Below are 21433 nucleotides of genomic sequence, written 5' to 3' on the forward strand. Positions count from 1 at the left end.
TACAGTAATCCAGGAGGAGACATTCAGACTACAGTAATACAGGAGGAGACATCATCAGACTACAGTAATATAGGAGGAGACATCATCAGACTACAGGAGGAGACATCATCAGGCTACAGTAATACAGGAGGAGACATCATCAGACTACAGTAATATAGGAGGAGACATCATCAGACTACAGTAATATAGGAGGAGACATCATCAGACTACAGTAATACAGGAGGAGACAGACTACAGTAATATAGGAGGAGACATCATCAGACTACAGTAATCCAGGAGGAAACATCATCAGACTACAGTAATATAGGAGGAGACATCATCAGACTACAGTAATACAGGAGGAGACATCATCAGACTACAGTAATACAGGAGGAGACATCATCAGACTACAGTAATACAGGAGGAGACAGACTACAGTAATATAGGAGGAGCCAGACTACAGTAATATAGGAGGAGACAGACTACAGTAATATAGGAGGAGACAGACGACAGTAATACAGGAGGAGACAGACTACAGTAATACAGGAGGAGACAGACTACAGTAATATAGGAGGAGACAGACTACAGTAATCCAGGAGGAGACATCATCAGACTACAGTAATATAGGAGGAGACAGACTACAGTAATATAGGAGGAGACAGACTACAGTAATACAGGAGGAGACAGACGACAGTAATACAGGAGGAGACAGACTACAGTAATCCAGGAGGAGACATCATCAGACTACAGTAATCCAGGAGGAGACATCATCAGACGACAGTAATACAGGAGGAGACAGACGACAGTAATACAGGAGGAGACAGACGACAGTAATAAAGGAGGAGAAGGTCGACAGTAATACAGGAGGAGACAGACTACAGTAATCAAGGAGGAGACATCATCAGACTACAGTAATATAGGAGGAGACATCATCAGACTACAGGAGGAGACATCATCAGACTACAGTAATCCAGGAGGAGACATCATCAGACTACAGTAATCCAGGAGGAGACATCATCAGACTACAGTAATACAGGAGGAGACATCATCAGACTACAGTAATCCAGGAGGAGACATTCAGACTACAGTAATACAGGAGGAGACATCATCAGACTACAGTAATATAGGAGGAGACATCATCAGACTACAGTAATACAGGAGGAGACATCATCAGACTACAGTAATCCAGGAGGAGACATCATCAGGCTACAGTAATACAGGAGGAGACATCATCAGACTACAGTAATATTGGAGGAGACATCATCAGACTACAGTAATACAGGAGGAGACATCATCAGACTACAGTAATATAGGAGGAGACATCATCAGACTACAGTAATACAGGAGGAGACAGACTACAGTAATATAGGAGGAGACATCATCAGACTACAGTAATATAGGAGGAGACATCATCAGACTACAGTAATATAGGAGGAGACAGACTACAGTAATATAGGAGGAGACAGACTACAGTAATACAGGAGGAGACAGACGACAGTAATACAGGAGGAGACAGACTACAGTAATCCAGGAGGAGACATCATCAGACTACAGTAATCCAGGAGGAGACATCATCAGACGACAGTAATACAGGAGGAGACAGACGACAGTAATACAGGAGGAGACAGACGACAGTAATAAAGGAGGAGACAGTCGACAGTAATACAGGAGGAGACAGACTACAGTAATCAAGGAGGAGACATCATCAGACTACAGTAATATAGGAGGAGACATCATCAGACTACAGGAGGAGACATCATCAGACTACAGTAATCCAGGAGGAGACATCATCAGACTACAGTAATCCAGGAGGAGACATCATCAGACTACAGTAATACAGGAGGAGACATCATCAGACTACAGTAATCCAGGAGGAGACATTCAGACTACAGTAATACAGGAGGAGACATCATCAGACTACTGTAATATAGGAGGAGACATCATCAGACTACAGGAGGAGACATCATCAGACTACAGTAATACAGGAGGAGACATCATCAGACTACAGTAATCCAGGAGGAGACATCATCAGGCTACAGTAATACAGGAGGAGACATCATCAGACTACAGTAATATTGGAGGAGACATCATCAGACTACAGTAATACAGGAGGAGACATCATCAGACTACAGTAATATAGGAGGAGACATCATCAGACTACAGTAATACAGGAGGAGACAGACTACAGTAATATAGGAGGAGACATCATCAGACTACAGTAATATAGGAGGAGACATCATCAGACTACAGTAATATAGGAGGAGACGTCATCAGACTACAGTAATCCAGGAGGAGACATCATCAGACTACAGTAATATAGGAGGAGACATCATCAGACTACAGTAATACAGGAGGAGACATCATCAGACTACAGTAATATAGGAGGAGACATCATCAGACTACAGTAATCCAGGAGGAGACATCATCAGACTACAGTAATATAGGAGGAGACATCATCAGACTACAGTAATACAGGAGGAGACATCATCAGACTACAGTAATACAGGAGGAGACATCATCAGACTACAGTAATATAGGAGGAGACATCATCAGACTACAGTAATACAGGAGGAGACATCATCTGACTACACTAATACAGGAGGAGACATCATCAGACTACAGTAATATAGGAGGAGACATCATCAGACTACAGTAATCCAGGAGGAGACATCATCAGACTACAGTAATCCAGGAGGAGACATCATCAGACTACAGGAGGAGACATCATCAGACTACAGTAATCCAGGAGGAGACATCATCAGACTACAGTAATATAGGAGGAGACATCATCAGACTACAATAATCCAGGAGGAGACATCATCAGACTACAGTAATATAGGAGGAGACATCATCAGACTACAGGAGGAGACATCATCAGACTACAGTAATACAGGAGACATCATCAGACTACAGTAATCCAGGAGGAGACATCATCAGACTACAGTAATCCAGGAGGAGACATCATCAGACTACAGGAGGAGACATCATCAGACTACAGTAATACAGGAGGAGACATCATCAGACTACAGTAATACAGGAGGAGACATCATCAGACTACAGTAATACAGGAGGAGACATCATCAGACTACAGGAGGAGACATCATCAGACTACAGTAATACAGGAGGAGACATCATCAGACTACAGTAATACAGGAGGAGACATCATCAGACGACAGTAATACAGGAGGAGACATCATCAGACTACAGTAATATAGGAGGAGACATCATCAGACGACAGTAATACAGGAGGAGACATCATCAGACTACAGTAATACAGGAGGAGATATCATCAGTTCGCTGCAGCAAGCGACTGGAATGAGCTGTAAAAAAAACACAAACTGAACAAATTCTTATTTTCAATGACGGCCTACACCGGCCAAACCCGGACGACGCTGGGCCAATTGTACCATGTTTTGTGCTGCTGCCATGTTGTGCTGCTACCATGTTGTTGTTTTTCCCCTCATCAGTTAAGAATGTATTCTTAACTGACTTGCCTAGTTAAATAAAGGTTAAATAAATAAAAATTACAATAAATTAGACCACAGTAATATAGGAGGAGAAATCAGAATACAGTAATATACAGTGCCTTGCAAAAGTATTCACCCCCCTTGGCGTTTTTCCTATTTTGTTTCATTACCTGTAATTTAAATTGATATTTTTTTGGATTTCATGTAATGGACATACACAAAATAGTCCAAATTGGTGAAGTGAAATGAAAAAATAACTTGTTTCAAAAAATTATACAAAATAAAATCACGGAAAAGTGGTGCATGCATATGTATTCACCCCCTTTGCTATGAAGCCCCTAAATAAGATCTGGTGTAATCAATTACCTTCAGAAGTCACATAATTAGTTAAATAAAGTCCACCTGTGTGCAATCTAAGTGTCACATGATATCTGTATATATACACACACACCTGTTCTGAAAGGCCCCAGAGTCTGCAACACCACTAAGCAAGGGGCACCACCAAGCAAGCGGCACCATGAAGACCAAGGAGCTCTCCAAACAGGTCAGGGACAAAGTTGTGGAGAAGTACAGATCAGGGTTATAAAAAAATATCCAAAACTTTGAACATCCCACGGAGCACCATTAAATCCATTATTAAAAAATTGAAAGAATATGGCACCAGAACAAACCTGCCAAGAGAGGGCCGCCAACCAAAGCATTAATCAGAGAGGCAACAAAGAGACCAAAGATAACCATGAAGGAGCTGCAAAGCTCCACAGTGGAGATTGGAGTATCTGTCCATAGGACCACTTTAAGCTGTACACTCCACAGAGCTGGGCTTTACGGAAGAGTGGACAGAAAAAAGCCATTGCTTTAAGAAAACAATAAGCAAACACGTTTGGTGTTCGCCAAAAGGCATGTGGGAGACTCCCGAGTGGCGCAGTGGTCTAAGGCACTGCATCGCAGTGCTAGCTGTGCCACTAGAGATCCTGGTTCGTATCCAGGCTCTGTCGTAGCCAGCCACGACCGGGAGACCCATGGGGCGGCGCACAATTGGCCCAGCGTCGTCCAGGGTAAGGGAGGGAATGGCCGGCAGGGATGTAGAGCATGGCGTTTGCAACGCCAGGGTTGTGGGTTCAATTCCCACGGGGGCTAGTATGAAAAAAAAAAAAAGATAATGTAAGTCGCTCTGGATAAGAGCGTCTGCTAAATGACTAAAATGTAAATGTAAAAATGAGACTCCCCAAACATATGGAAGAAGGTACTCTGGTCAGATGAGAATAAAATTGAGCTTTTTGGCCATCAAGGAAAACGCTATGTCTGGCGCAAACCCAACACCTGTCATCACCCAGAGAACAACATCCCCACAATGAAACATGGTGGTGGCAGCATCATGCTGTGGGGATGTTTTTAATCGGCAGGGACTGGGAAACTGGTCAGAATTGAAGGAATGATGGATGGCGCTAAATACAGGGAAATTCTTGAGGGAAACCTGGGACGGAGGTTCACCTTCCAGCAGGACAATGACCCTAAGCATACTGCTAAAGCAACACTTGAGTGGTTTAAGGGGAAACATTTACATGTCTTGGAATGGCCTAGTCAAAGCCCAGACCTCAATCCAATTGAGAATCTGTGGTATGACTTAAAGACTGCTGTACACCAGCAGAACCCATCCATCTTGAAGGAGCTGGAGCAGTTCTGCCTTGAAGAATGGGCAAAAATCCCAGTGGCTAGATGTGCCAAGCTTATAGAGACATACCCCAAGATACTTGCAGCTGTAATTGCTGCAAAAGGTGGCTCTACAAAGTATTGACTTTGGGGGGGGGTGAATAGTTATGCACGCTCAAGTTTTCTGTTTTTTTGTGTTATTTCTTGTTTGTTTCACAGAAAAAAGTATTTTGCATCTTCAAAGTGGTAGGCATGTTGTGTAAATCAAATGATACAAACCCCCCAAAAAATCTATTTTAATTCCAGGTTGTAAGGCAACAAAATAGGAAAAATGCCAAGGGGGTGAATACTTTCGCAAGCCACTGTAGGAGGAGTGTCACACCAGCCTTTGCTTTGGCTCCTCCTCCTGTCCAGCTCAGGCGTTCGGCGTCACCGGCCTTCTAGCTGCTGCCGAACCTGCTGCTGGCAAACGCCCTTCACTCATCAACCCCGGACTTGTCTCGTCATCATTACACACACCTGGTTCCAATCCCCACTCTATCACTGTATATATACTTCCTCTGTCATTTGCCTTTGTCAGTCATTGTATATGTTGCTTGTTTTCCTGAGAGGAATCTCTCCTACTATTTCCTGAGTACTTTATATTTTGCACTGTGGGTTTCGTCCCGCTTTAAGCTATGGTGCTTTAATAAATTCAATAGTTTTTTTTCAAACAAAGTCAACACAGTAGCCATTGCTAGCTAGCCAACACGACCAGCTAACTGTACTGTAGCAGCTAAATACAATATATTTGTGCTAGCTAGCCAACGTTTAATTATTGCTGCGTTATGAAAGGAACTAGACACGGACACGAATTATCTGTTTAGTGTGTTAACACACTATTGGTAGTTTGTTGTAACCAAGTATTGGTGCTAAACTGTGTGTTATTGGATGCTAGCATGCTAGTTAGCTATGGCGTCATAGTTAGCTAGCTGAACAAAGTAAGTTGAGTCTATTCCTTGAAACATTGAACCGCTGTAGTTCACAACAATTCTAATTTCTAAAGTGGAAGTTGGGAGAGTTTTTATTCGGGTGGTTCAGTGAAACAATTATAGTTTCTGAGGTGGAAGTTTTGGTGAGGGAGGCCCTACTCTCTCCTTTCCCAGATGTTTAGTTAATTTCATTCCGATCTCCTCTGCATTATTGTAGCCATTTGCTACAGCCTGTCAACTATGCCTCTGCCTATCCCTGTTCTCTCCTCTCCGCACAGGCTACACAAACGCCTCACACCGCGTGGCTGCTGCCTCTCTAACCTGGTGGTCCCTGCACGCATCCCACACCTGGAGTTCCAGGTCTCAGGCAGCCTCTGGAACTGCCGTTCTGCTGCCAACAAGGCTGACTTCATCCCAGCCTATGCTAACCTCCAGTCCCTCGACTTCCTGGCGCTGACGGAAACATGGATTACCACTGAAAACACTGCTACTCCTACTGCTCTCTCCTCGTCTGACCATGTGTTCTCGCATACCCCGAGAGCATCTGGTCAGAGGGGTGGTGGCACAGGAATCCTCATCTCTCCCAAGTGGACATTCTCAATTTTTCCCCCTAACCCATCTGTCTATCTCCTCATTTGAATTCCATGCTGTCACAGTCACTAGCCCATTTAAGCTTAATATCCTTGTCATCTATCGCCCTCCAGGTTCCCTTGGAGAGTTCATCAATGAGCTTGACGCCTTGATAAGTTCCTTTCCTGAGGATGGCTCACCCCTCACAGTTTTGGGGGATTTCAACCTCCCTACGTCTACATTTGACTCATTTCTCTCTGCCTCCTTCTTTCCACTCCTCTCCTCTTTTGACCTCACCCTCTCACCTTCCCCCCCTACTCACAAGGCAGGCAATACGCTTGACCTCATCTTTACTAGATGCTGCTCTTCTACTAATCTCACTGCAACTCCCCTCCATGTCTCCGACCACTACTTTGTATCCTTTTCTCTCTCGCTCTCCTCCAACACTACTCACTCTGCCCCTACACAGATGGTAATGCGCCGCCGCAACCTTCGCTCTCTCTCTCCCACTACTCTCTCCTCTTCCATCCTATCATCTCTTCCCTCTGCTCAATCCTTCTCCCTCCAATCTCCTGATTCTGCCTCCTCAACCCTCCTCTCCTCCCTTTCTGCATCCTTTGACTCTCTGTGTCCCCTATCCTCCCGGCCGGCTCGGTCCTCCCCTCCAGCTCCGTGGCTTGATGACTCATTGCGAGCTCACAGAACAGAGCTCCGGGCAGCGGAGCGGAAATGGAAGAAAACTAAACTCCCCTGCCGACCTGGCATCTTTTCACTCCCTCCTCCCTACATTTTCTTCATCTGTTTCTGCTGCTAAGGCCACTTTCTACCACTCTAAATTCCAAGCATCTGCCTCTAACCCTAGGAAGCTCTTTGCCACATTCTCCTCCCTGCTGAATCCCCCCCCTCTCTCTCTGTGGATGACTTCGTCAACCACTTTGAAAAGAAGGTTGACGACATCCGATCCTCGTTTGTTAAGTCTAATGACACTGCTGGTCCTGCTCACACTGCCCTACCCTATGCTTTGACTTCTTTCTCCCCTCTCTCTCCAGATAAAATCCTGCGACTTGTGACTGCAGGCCGCCCAACAACCTGCCCGCTTGACCCCATCCCCTCCTCTCTTCTCCAGACCATCTCCGGTGACCTTCTCCCCTACCTCACCTCGCTGATCAACTCATCCTTGACCGCTGGCTATGTCCCTTCCGTCTTCAAGAGAGCGAGAGTTGCACCCCTTCTCAAAAAACCAACACTCGATCCCACTGATGTCAACAACTACAGACCAGTATCCCTTCTTTCTTTTCTTTCCAAAACTATTGAGCGTGCCGTCTTTAGCCAACTCTCTTGCTATCTCTCTCAGAATGACCTTCTTGATCCAAACCAGTCAGGTTTCAGGAATGGTCATTCAACTGAGACTGCTCTTCTCTGTGTCACGGAGGCTCTCCGCACTGCTAAAGCTAACTCTCTCTCCTCTGCTCTTGTCCTTCTAGACCTGTCTGCTGCCTTTGATACTGTGAACCATCAGATCCTCCTCTCCACCCTCTCCGAGCTGGGCATCTCCGGCGCGGCTCACTCCTGGATTGCGTCCTACCTGACCGGTCGCTCCTACCAAGTGGCGTGGCGAGAAGCTGTCTCCGCACCACGTGCTCTCACCACTGGTGTCCCCCAGGGCTCAGTTCTAGGCCCTCTCCTATTCTCCCCTATACACCAAGTCACTTGGCTCTGTCATATCCTCACATGGCCTCTCCTATCATTGCTACGCTGACGATACACAACTAATCTTCTCCTTTCCCCCTTCTGATAACCAGGTGGTGAATCGCATCTCTGCATGTCTGGCAGACATATCAGTATGGATGACGGATCACCACCTCAAGCTGAACCCTGGCAAGACGGAGCTGCTCTTCCTCCCGGGGAAGGACTGCCCGTTCCATGATCTCGCCATCACGGTTGACAACTCCGTTGTGTCCTCCTCCCAGAGTGCGAAGAGCCTTGGCGTGACCCTGGACAACACCCTGTCGTTCTCCGCTAACATCAAGGCGGTGACCCGATCCTGCAGGTTCATGCTCTACAACATTCGGAGAGTACGACCCTGCCTTACACAGGAAGCGGCACAGGTCCTAATCCAGGCACTTGTCATCTCCCGTCTGGATTACTGCAACTCGCTGTTGGCTGGGCTCCCTGCCTGTGCCATTAAACCCCTACAACTCATCCAGAATGCCGCAGCCCGTCTGGTGTTCAACCTTCCCAAGTTCTCTCACGTCACCCCGCTCCTCCGCACACTCCACTGGCTTCCAGTTGAAGCTCGCATCTGTTACAAGACCATGGTGCTTGCCTATGGAGCTGTGAGGGGATCGGCACCTCTGTACCTTCAGGCTCTGATCAGTCCCTACACCCAAACGAGGGCATTGCGTTCATCCACCTCTGGCCTGCTGGCTCCCTTCCTCTGCGGAAGCATAGTTCCCGCTCAGCCCAGTCAAAACTGTTCGCTGCTCTGGCACCCCAATGGTGGAACAAGCTCCCTCACGACGCCAGGACAGCGGAGTCACTCACCACCTTCCGGAGACATTTGAAACCCCACCTCTTTAAGGAATACCTGGGATAGGATAAAGTAATCCTTCTACCCCCCCGCCCCCTCCACCCCCCCAAAAAAAACAAAAAAAACACATATTGTAAAGTGGTTATCCCACTGGCTATAGGGTGAATGCACCAATTTGTAAGTCGCTCTGGATAAGAGCGTCTGCTAAATGACGTAAATGTAAATGTAAATAGTTCTAAACCTGCGACTGCCTCCTGCCTACTCCTTTCTACACTTGTGACAAGGAGACGTCAGACTACAGTAACCATTTGCTGTCCTCCACACCGACTATTTAGTGAATAAATGATTGTATCATGTTTCACTGCACCATGATTTTTGTGAAAATTAAGTATTTAAATGATTTGGGCGTCGACTGGGGCGTCGCGACAACAGTAGGTTTTTAGCTGCTACGTTGTGTCGTAGCTTTGCCGGCGTGAAGAGCGCGAGACACTATCAATTGTTATCAAAATGCACACAACAGCTTTCCTGGGGATTCGACTACAGCCAAGATAAGTGGACAAATCATTAAGCTGTATTTTGAGAGAAACATCCCTTTAAACTATGTATTATTTATTAATTATTTAATTTAAACAATCATAATGATTCATTCCTTTTGAATTGATACCAAGAAAGGATTACAGCCTTACCAATCAGTGAACAAGTGTACTGACCACTGGGAATTTCTGAATCTGATCTCTGCTCTTGGTCACCAATCGTTCTGAAAAAAAAGAAGAAGCAATTCAGAATTAAATAAAATACAATTTTTAATGCACTTTAAATAAAAATGTGATTTGATTTAGTCCTATTCTTTAACTTAGATTTTTGGTTGAGATGGAGAAGTGAATCCAACAAATAAATTATTAATTTGTAGACAAACTGGAATTAAAGCAAGACTAAGTCAGTGGCCCAATGAAATCATTCAAGCAGAAGATACATCTCCTTCAAATGTTGATATTTGGTTGCGTTGACAACCAAACACAATTCAATATCACTAAATATAATTCAATTTTTAAATCAACCAGAGCTTGAAACCCTAGGCCTATTCTATTGGCTATTTTTTGTTGAATTCTGGGTTGAATTCAAACAATTGATGTTGATGGCTTTGCAAATGCTATACAGGCCTAAATAGCATCATTGATGATTGATCAAGTATTCTCACATTTCATTTGCTCTGTTAAACCTACCCTTCAGAATGACTTCGATAGCAACAGTGAATCTATTTTGATTTTTGAGCGATCTCGACTTAAAAACTTTCTCACGATAGCACATTGGTAATGGTCAGAGACAAATATCGTAGCTAAGCAGGGCTGGGAATGGTTAAAACCTTGGATGGGAGACCAAATGGTAGCTGTAGATAAATACATTCTCCCCTAGGAGGTGCGAACCAATGTACTGTGTTTTTTTCTGATAGTAGATTTAACGTTGAAAATCTGACATTGTTTTAAAAGGTGCACATTCAACATATTTTATGTAAGGTTTGTTAATGTTGAAATTTGGTTACCCTGCTGATATATCCTGTGGTTGAAATTTCACCCTCAAAACAACAGTTGATTACTTTTTTCAAATCCAATGTATATTCCACGTAGATTCCATGTCACAATACATTGACAAATTAGGTTGAAACAACGTTGATTGAACCAGTTTCCAGAGTCTAATGTCAAGATGAGTCCATCTGTGTTTTGTACATCAGATGGCTGAAAGGAATCGGACAATGTGACTTCGATTTGAGTGCAATTCATTTATTCCAAATACAGTGCATTCAGAAAGTATTCAGACCCCTTGACTTTTTCCACATCTTTTAAGTTACAGGCTTATTCTAACATGGATTAAATTGTTTTTTCCCCCCTCATCAATCTACACACAATGCCCCATAATGACAAAGCAAAAAAAGGTTTTTAGACATTTTAGCAAATGTATAAAAAATAAAACACTGAAATATCACATTTACATACAGTTGAAGTCGGAAGTTTACATACACTTAGGTTGGAGTCATTAAAACTCGTTTTTCAACCACTCCACAAATGTCTTGTTAACAAACTATAGTTTTGGCAAGTCGGTTAGGACATCTACTTGTGCATGACACAAGTCATTTTCCCAACAATTGTTTACAGACAGATTATTGCACTTTAATTCACTGTATCACAATTCCAGTGGGTCAGAAGTTTACATACACTAAGTTGACTGTGCCTTTAAACAGCTTGGAAAATTCCAGAAAATGATGTCATGGCTTTAGAAGCTTCTGATAGGCTAATTGACATAATTTGAGTCAATTGGAGGTGTATCTGTGGATGGATTTCAAGGCCTACCTTCAAACTCAGGCCCTCTTTGCTTGACATCATGGGAAAATCAAAAGAAAATCAGACAATACCTCAGAAAAAAAATTGTAGACCTCCACAAGTCTGGTTCATCCTTGGGAGCAATATTTCCAATCGCCTGAAGGTACCACGTTCATCTGTACAAACAATAGTACGCACGTATAAACACCATGGGACCATGCAGCCGTCATCCCGCTAAGGAAGGAGACGCGTTCTGTCTCCTAGAGATGAATGTACTTTGGTGCGAAAAGTGAAAATCAATCCCAGAACAAGAGCAAAGGACCTTGTGAAGATGCTGGAGGAAACAGGTTCAAAAGTATCTATATCCACAGTAAAACGAGTCCTATATCGTCATAACCTGAAAGGCCACTCAGCAAGGAAGAAGCCACTGCTCCAAAACCGCCATAAAAAAGCCAGACTACGGTTTGCAACTGCACATGGGGACAAAGATCGTACTTTTTGGAGAAATGTCCTCTGGTCTGATGAAACAAAAAAAGAACTGTTTGGCCATAATGACCATCATTATGTTTGGAGGAAAAAAAGGGGTTGCTTGCAAGCCGAAGAACACCATCCCAACCGTGAAGCACGGGGGTGGCAGCATTATTGTGTGGGGGTGCTTTGCTGCAGGAGGGACTGGTGTACTTCACAAAATAGATGGCATCATGAGGAAGGAAAATTATGTGGATATATTGAAGCAACATCTCAAGACATCAGTCAGGAAGTTAAAGCTTGGTCACAAATGGGTCTTCCAAATGGACAATGACCCCAAGCATACTTCCAAAGTTGTGGCAAAATGGCTTAAGGACAACAAAGTCAAGGTATTGGAGTGGCCATCACAAAGCCCTGACCTCAATCCTATAGAACAGGGGTGTCAAACTCATTTTAGCTCAGGGGCCACATGGAGGAAAATCTATTCCCAAGTGGGCCGGACCGGAAAAATCATGGTATATATAACTTAAAAACAACAACTTCAGATTGTTTTCTTTGTTTTAATACGATCAACATACAACATAAAGCTGGAGCCTGAGGACAGTGTGTCCAAAATAGTACAAGCACAACATCACTATTAATCATAAAACACCTCAAGTTATTTGAAAGTTCTGAGGACAAAGAACACACAAACACACAATGCCTCAGTGATTAACAGAACTGTTTCACAGATCACAGAACTATATCAGGGTGTCATTTCTCAGTCAGAAATGTAGATAAAAATAATGAAATCCTGTTCCCCAAACAAGTGCAAGAACCACAGAGTCAAGAATAGGTTAAATATACAAATAAAATAAAATCAATTAAAAACAATAGCACATCAACATAAAAACATATAAACATAAATCTGAAAGCGTTGCTCAAACTCCCGTAACAGTCCCGTTATTTTATCTTTGAACCGCTTCATGTCTGCCACATGTTGGGTCGCGCACACATTTTTTCAGACAGGGGAAGTGAGCTGCATCACCACCGGCAAGTTGCGTCTCCCACAATGACAGCTTCAACTTGAAAGAATGTATGCTGTCATAATACTGCGTGACAACTTTGTTGCGCCCTTGCAGCTGTTTGTTCAAGTTATTCAGGTGCTCTGTAACATCCACCATAAATGCAAGGTCCTGCATCCATTCTGCGGAATGAAATTCTAACACTGGTTTGCCCTTTTCTTCCATGAACTGTTCAATTTCTTCTCGTAAATCAAAGAAACGCCTCAGCACAGCACCTCGGCTTAACCATCTTACCTCAGTGTGGTATGGCAGGCCATAGATGTGGTCTTTCTCTCTGAGAAGGCTGTCAAACTGACGGTGATTCAGGCTTCTGGATCGGATGAAATTAACAGTTTGGATGACCACCTTCATGACGTTATCCATCTTTAATGACTTGCAACACAAAGCCTCCTGGTGCAAAATACAGTGAAAAGTCAAAAAATCACGTCCTCCATTTGCAGATTGCACTTTCTCTCTGAACTTTGTCACAACGCCTGCTTTTTTCCCGATCATTGAGGGCGCACCATCTGTAGCCAGGCTGACAGCGCGGGACCAGTCCACTCCGACCCTGTCCAGCGCGCCGACGAGTGCGGTGAAAATATCAGCTGCTGTCGTTGTATCTGTCATCGGCACCAACTCCACAAACTCCTCGGTGACGGTCAATGTGTCATCAACTCCGCGGATGAAAATGGCCAGTTGTGCAACATCTGTAATGTCCGTGCTTTCATCAATTGCAACCGAAAACGCAATAAATGACTTTACTTTTTGCTTCAACTGGCTGTCCAAATCCACTGAAAGATCGGAAATCCTGTCTGCAACTGTGTTTCTTGTCAGGCTGATATTTGCAAAAGCCTACCGCTTTTCAGGGCACACAATCTCCGCTGCCTTCATCATGCATGTTTTTACAAATTCACCCTCACTAAATGGTTTTGAAGCCACTGCGATTTCATTAGCAATGAGGTAGCTAGCTTTCACTGCAGCGTCACTGATGTCTCGGCTGTGAGTAAACACAGACTGCTGTTTCTTCAGACCCGCCAACAGTTCATTCACCTTCTCTCATCTCCGCTGTCCTTGAAAGTTGTCATATTTGTCGGCATGAAGACTCACATAGTGGCGACGAAGGTTATATTCTTTCAGCACTGCAACATGCTCTGAACACACCAAACATACAGCTTTCCCATTCAATTCCGTGAATAAATAGGATGACCATTTTTCTTGGAACACTCTGCACTCTGCGTCCACTTCTCTCTTTTTTGACAGAGACATATTGAGGCAATGAGGGTGCCAAAGCACATAATGTAAAAAGTAGAAGCCGTAATCAATATCGCGGGCAAAACAAAGTAGCTCATTGGCTGCACGTGCTTGACCTACTTGCTCTGCCCCGGTATAAACAGTTTGCTTGCTTAACACAATTGCTATTGCGCCATCCAGTGGACGCAATTGGAACAGCAGTTTATTTTATAAAAAATTGCAGCGCATTTTTATACTTTACAAATATATATATATATATATATATATATTTTTTTAATCATCTCGCGGGCCGGATTAAACCCGTTTGCGGGCCTGATCCGGCCCGCGGGCCGGACGTTTGACACCCCTGCTATAGAACATTTGTGGGCAGAACTGAAAAAGTGTGTGCGAGCAAGGAGGCCTACAAACCTGACTCAGTTACACCAGCTCTGTCAGGAGGAATGGGCCAAAATTCACCCAACTTATTGTGGGAAGCTTGTGGAAGGCTACCCGAAACGTTTGACCCAAGTTAAACAATTTAAAGGCAATGCTACCAAATACTAATTTAGTATATGTAAACTTCTGACCCACTGGGAATGTGATGAAAGAAATACAAGCTGAAATGAATCATTTTCTCTACTATTATACTGAAATGTCACATTCTTAAAATAAAGTGGTGATCCTAACTGACCTAAGACAGGGAATTTTTACTAGGATTAAATGTCAGGAATTGTGAAAAACTGAGTTTAAAAGTATTTGGCTAATGTGTATGTAAACTTCAGACTTAAACTGTAAGTATTCAGACCCTTTACTCAGTACTTTGTTTTAGCACCTTTGGCAGCGATTACAGCCTTGAGTCTTCTTGGGTATGACGCTACAAGCTTGGCACACCTGTATTTGGGGAGTGTCTCCCATTCGTCTCTGCAGATTCTCTCAAGCTCCGTCAGGTTGGATGGGGAACGTCGCGGCACAGCTATTTTCAGGTCTCTCCAGAGATGTTCGATCGGGTTTAAGTCCGGGCTCTGGTTGGGCCACTCAAGGACATTCAGAGACTTGTCCTGAACCCACTCCTGCATTGTCTTGGCTGTGTGCTTAGGGTCGTTGTCCTGTTGGAAGGTGAACCTTCGCCCCAATCTGAGGTCCTGAGCGCTCCGGAGCAGGTTTTCATTAAGGATCTCTCTGTACTTTGGTCCGTTCATCTTTCCCTCGATCCTGACTAGTCTCCCAGTCTCTGCCGCTGAAAAACATCCCCACAGCATGATGTTGCCACCACCATGCTTCACCGTAGGGATGATGGCAGGTTTCCTCCAGACGTGACGCTTGGCATTCAGGCCAAAGAGTTCAATCTTGGTTTCATCAGACCAGAGAATCTTGTTTCTCATGGTCAGAGTCCTTTAGGTGCCTTTTGGCAAACTCCAAGTGGGCTGTCATGTGCCTTTTACTGAGGAGTGGCTTCCGTCTGGCCACTCTACCATAAAGGCCTGATTGGTGGAGTGCTGCAGAGATGGTAGTCCTTCTGGAAATTCTCCCATCTACACAGAGGAACTCTGGAGCTCTGTCTGAGTGACCATTAAGTTCTTGGCCACCTCCCTGACCAAGGCCCTTCTCCCCCGATTGCGCAGTTTGGCCTGGCGGTCAGCTCTAGGAAGAGTCTTGGTGGTTCCAAACTTTTTCCTTTTAAGAATGATGGAGGCCACTGTGTTCTTGGGGACCTGCAACGCTGCAGAAATGTTTTGGTACCCTTCCCCAGACACAATCCTGTCTCTGCGCTCTATGGACAATTCCTCTGACCTCATGGCTTGGTTTTTGCTCTGACATGCACTGTCAACTGTGGGAACTTAGACAGGTGTGTGCCTTTCCAAATCATGTCCAATCAATTGAATTTACCACAGGTGGACTCCAATCAATTTGTAGAAACATCTCAAGGATGATCAATGGAAACAGGATGCACCTGAGCTCAATTTCGAGTCTCATAGCAAAGGGTCTGAATACTTATGTATATAAGGTATTTCAGGTTTTTATATTTTATAAATTTGCAAACATTTCTAAAAACCTTTTGTGCTTTGTCATTATGGGTTATTGTGTGTAGATTGATGGGGATTTTTAAAAATGTAATCCATTTTAGAATAAGGCTGTAACTTAACAAAATGTGGAAAAAGTCAAGGGGTCTGAATACTTTCCAAATGCGCTGTATATAGTCATATATAGATATATTGTTTTACTGTACCTTTGTTCATGGGTAAAGTCTCCACCACTGAAGTTTATTGGCATATATATAGACTGTTCACTCTTCATAGATACACAGCTGGGTACAGGTGAGCCTGGTCTCTCCTGATGGACCCTGATAAACACAAAGACACTAGGCTCATTCCATATCAAAATGAAACTATGGAGTCATTTCCCATCTGGATTCTGTTTTGTGCTATGTCAAATTGCAATTTAAGGAATGACACTTCAAGTTAAAAGGGACATTACACTCCAAAATCACATTCTGCAATGTTGTGGTTGATATTTATTGTCATGGATCTTGCCCTGGAGGCAGAACTGAGCGATTCCCGCTAAATGGGCCAGCTGCAAAGTCAAAATTGGCAACATCGTAAATATTTATGAAAACAAAAATACACTTTTTGGTCTTAATTTAAAGTTAGGGTTAAGCATTAGGATTAGCAGTGTGGTTAAGGTTAGGGTTAAGAGTAGGGTAAGGTTTATGTGCAGAGCTGCCTCATGACAATAAATGCCAACCTGCACGTTTTGAGACCTGAGAGTTTTGTATATCGGAGGTCTGACAATGTGATTTTGAAGTGTAATTTAGTTTTACATTTCGGTACGCAACATGTATTTTTTGTTAATCTATTTTAATGAATAAATAATAATAATAATGAGTGCTATAATGAAAAGGGCATGTGCAGTTTCTGTCTAGTTTGAGAAACCGACTCCTCAAAGGTCCTCAACTGGCAGCTTCATTTAATAGTACGCGCAAAATACCAGTCTCAATGTCAACGGTGAAGAGGCGACTCCGGGATGCTGACCTTCGAGGTAGAGTTGCAAAGAAAAAGCCATATCTCAGACTGGACAATAAAAATAAAAGATTAAGATGGGCAGCCTGAGATATGGCTTTTTCTTTGCAGCTCTGCCTCGAAGGTCAGCATCCCGGAGTCGCCTCTTCACCGTTGACATTGAGACTGGTATTTTGCGCGTACTATTAAATGAAGCTGACAGTTGAGGACCTTTGAGGAGTCGGTTTCTCAAACTAGACAGAAACTGCACATGCCCTTTTCATTATAGCACTCATTATTATTATTATTTATTAATTGGCCTCAACTGGCCTCTTCACTGTTGACGTTGAGACTGGTGTTTTGCGGGTACTATTTAATGAAGCTGCCAGTTGAGGACTTGTGAGGCGCCTGTTTCTCAAACCAGACACTCCCACTCCTCTTTCTATTCTGGTTAGAGCCAGTTTGCGCTGTTCTGTGAAGGGAGTAGTACACAGCGTTGTACGAGATCTTCAGTTTCTTGGCAATTTCTCACAAGGAATAGCCTTCATTTCTCAGAACAAGAATAGACTGACGAGTTTCAGAAGAAAGTTATTTGTTTCTGGCCATTTTGAACCTGTAATCGAACCCTGATGCTCCAGATACTCAACTAGTCTCAAGAAGGCCAGTTTTATTGCTTCTTTAATCAGCACAACAGTTTTCAGCTGTGCTAACATAATTGCAAAAGGGTTTTCTAATGATCAATTAGCCTTTTAAAATGATAAACTTGGATTAGCAAACACAACGTGCCATTGGAACACAGGACTGATGGTTGCTGATAATGGGCCTCTGTACGCCTATGTAGATATTCCATTAAACATATACAATAGCCATTTACAACACTAACAATGTCTACACTGTATTTCTGATCAATTTGATGTTATTTTAATCTACAAAAAAAATGCTTTTCTTTCGAAAACAAGGATATTTCTAAGTGACCCCAAACTTTTGAACGGTAGTGTAGAAACAAGAATGGATTTGAGCACAGAAAAAAGCAGTTTGTAAAAAGTCTGATTTATCACAGTTTCGTATTTCGCTGATCTGGCCCTATGAGTTCACTGTTAACAGCTGCAATATGTAACTTGTAACTTTTTGGGCGACCCGACCAAATTCACAGACATTTTAGTTATACAGTAGATCTGTCATTATCATTGAAAGCAAGTCTAAGAAGCGGTAGATCATTTATGTGCGCTATTTTTATCCTTCCCGCCAGTATGAAAAAATAAATAAATAAATGTATGCACTCACTAACTGTAAGTCGCTCTGGATAAGAGCGTCTGCTAAATGACTAAAATGTAAAATGTTAACTTTCGTTTTTTGCATCTTACACCGGCTTCAAACAGCGAAAATATAATATTTTTGGTTATGGAAAATACATTTCACAGCGGTTTAGACGGTTCAATGATTCTCGACACTATACTTGCTTGTTTTGTCACAAACTGAAATTAGGCGAACTATTAAAATTTTAGCAAAAAGGAAATGGCGGAGCGATTTCTGCATAGTGCATCTTTAATGAATCAGACTGATATTTTGTCTGCACGCTACTTGAAATGAATATCAGATATGGGTAGACAATTCATGATCCATTCCTTAAAAAAGGCCAGTGATATGGTATTTTTCGTAATCTTGACATGCCAAAACTCTGGCCAAGATTGTATTTGTTGATTTTGCGAGTGAATATAATACAAATCTCCCCCCCCCCCACCCCAACAAACACTTACAGTAACTTAGCAACTTACAGTGGATATCTATGCCCACATCCCCCTTTTCTGTTGATCTCCATCTGGCTCCTCGGGTGAAGTAAAAGGAAATTGACAAACAAGTTACTGGTGGGATCGTACTTAAAGCTATTTTCAGGTCTCTCCAGAGATGTTCAATCGGGTTTAAGTCCGGGCTCTGGTTGGGCCACTCAAGGACATTCAGAGACTTGTCCTGAACCCACTCCTGCATTGTCTTGGCTGTGTGCTTAGGGTCGTTGTCCTGTTGGAAGGTGAACCTTCGCCCCAGTCTGAGGTCTTGAGCACTCTGGAGCAGGTTTTAATCAAGGATCTCTCTGTACTTTGGTCCGTTCATCTTTCTCCTCGATCCTGACTAGTCTCCCAGTCCCTGCCGCTGAAAAACATCCCCACAGCATGATGTTGCTTCACCGTAGGGATGGTGGCAGGTTTCCTCCAGACGTGACGCTTGGCATTCAGGCCAAAGAGTTCAATATTGGTTTCATCAGACCAGAGAATCTTGTTTCTCATGGTCAGAGTCCTTTAGGTGCCTTTTGGCAAACTCCAAGCGGGCTGTCATGTGCCTTTTACTGAGGAGTGGCTTCCGTCTGGCCACTCTACCATAAAGGCCTGATTGGTGGAGTGCTGCAGAGATGGTAGTCCTTCTGGAAAGTTCTCCCATCTACACAGAGGAACTCTGGAGCTCTGTCTGAGTGACCATTGAGTTCTTGGCCACCTCCCTGACCAAGGCCCTTCTCCCCCGATTGCGCAGTTTGGCCTGGCGGTCAGCTCTAGGAAGAGTCTTGGTGGTTCCTAACTTTTTTCCATTTAAGAATGATGGAGGCCACTGTGTTCTTGGGGACCTGCAACGCTACAGAAATGTTTTGGTACCCTTCCCCAGATCTGTGCCTCAACAAAATCCTGTCTCGGTGCTCTACGGACAATTCCTCTGACCTCATGGCTTGGTTTTTGCTCTGACATGCACTGTCAACTGTGGGAACTTAGATAGACAGGTGTGTGCCTTTCCAAATCATGTCCAATCAATTGAATTTACCACAGGTGGACTCCAATCAATTTGTAGAAACATCTCAAGGTTGATCAATGGAAACAGGATGCACCTGAGCTCAATTTCGAATGTCATAGCAAAGGGTCTGAATACTTATGTATATAAGGTATTTCAGGTTTTTATATTTTATAAATTTGCAAACATTTCTAAAAACCTTTTGCGCTTTGTCATTATGGGTTATTGTGTGTAGATTGATTGGGATTTTTAAAAATGTAATCCATTTTAGAATAAGGCTGTAACTTAACAAAATGTGGAAAGAGTCAAGGGGTCTGAATACTTTCCGAATGCGCTGTATATAGTCATATATAGATATATTGTTTTACTGTACCTTTGTTCATGGGTAAAGTCTCCACCACTGAAGTTTATTGGCATATATATAGACTGTTCACTCTTCATAGATACACAGCTGGGTACAGGTGAGCCGGGTCTATCCTGATGGACCCTGATAAACACAAAGACACTAGGCTCATTCCATATCAAAATGAAACTATGGAGTCATTTCCCATCTGGATTCTGTTTTGTGCTATGTCAAATTGCAATTTAAGGAATGACACTTCAAGTTAAAAGGGACATTACACTCCAAAATCACATTCTGCAATGTTGTGGTTGATATTTATAGTCATGAATCTTGCCCTGGAGGCAGAACTGAGCGATTCCCGCTAAATGGGCCAGCTGCAAAGTCAAAATTGGCAACATCGTAAATATTTATGAAAACAAAAATACACTTTTTGGTCTTAATTTAAAGTTAGGGTTAAGCATTAGGATTAGCAGTGTGGTTAAGGTTAGGGTTAAGAGTAGGGTAAGGTTTATGTGCAGAGCTGCCTCATGACAATAAATGCCAACCTGCACGTTTTGAGACCTGAGAGTTTTGTATATCGGAGGTCTGACAATGTGATTTTGAAGTGTAATTTAGTTTTACATTTCGGTACGCAACATGTATTTTTTGTTAATCTATTTTAATGAATAAATAATAATAATAATGAGTGCTATAATGAAAGGGCATGTGCAGTTTCTGTCTAGTTTGAGAAACCGACTCCTCAAAGGTCCTCAACTGGCAGCTTCATTTAATAGTACGCGCAAAATACCAGTCTCAATGTCAACGGTGAAGAGGCGACTCCGGGATGCTGACCTTCGAGGTAGAGTTGCAAAGAAAAAGCCATATCTCAGACTGGACAATAAAAATAAAAGATTAAGATGGGCAGCCTGAGATATGGCTTTTTCTTTGCAGCTCTGCCTCGAAGGTCAGCATCCCGGAGTCGCCTCTTCACCGTTGACATTGAGACTGGTATTTTGCGCGTACTATTAAATGAAGCTGACAGTTGAGGACCTTTGAGGAGTCGGTTTCTCAAACTAGACAGAAACTGCACATGCCCTTTTCATTATAGCACTCATTATTA

General features: G+C 43.2%; 1 protein-coding gene across 5 annotated transcripts in view; it reads right to left on the reverse strand.

Annotated features, from left to right (window-relative positions):
• The window catches only part of LOC121539046 (NACHT, LRR and PYD domains-containing protein 3), a 48857-nt gene that overhangs the window by 19282 nt on the left and 8142 nt on the right, over positions 1-21433 (reverse strand). For all 5 annotated transcript variants that reach the window (XM_041847251.2, XM_041847252.2, XM_041847253.2 and 2 more), the window contains 3 exons: positions 20365-20478; positions 16451-16564; positions 9854-9924 (listed from right to left, as the gene is read on the reverse strand). In XM_041847251.2, the coding sequence (XP_041703185.2) occupies positions 9854-9924; positions 16451-16564; positions 20365-20478 (299 nt within the window). The remainder of the gene's footprint in view (positions 1-9853; positions 9925-16450; positions 16565-20364; positions 20479-21433) is intronic.

The sequence above is a fragment of the Coregonus clupeaformis genome, chromosome 21 (genome assembly GCF_020615455.1).
Source record: "Coregonus clupeaformis isolate EN_2021a chromosome 21, ASM2061545v1, whole genome shotgun sequence".
NCBI lineage: Eukaryota > Metazoa > Chordata > Actinopteri > Salmoniformes > Salmonidae > Coregonus > Coregonus clupeaformis.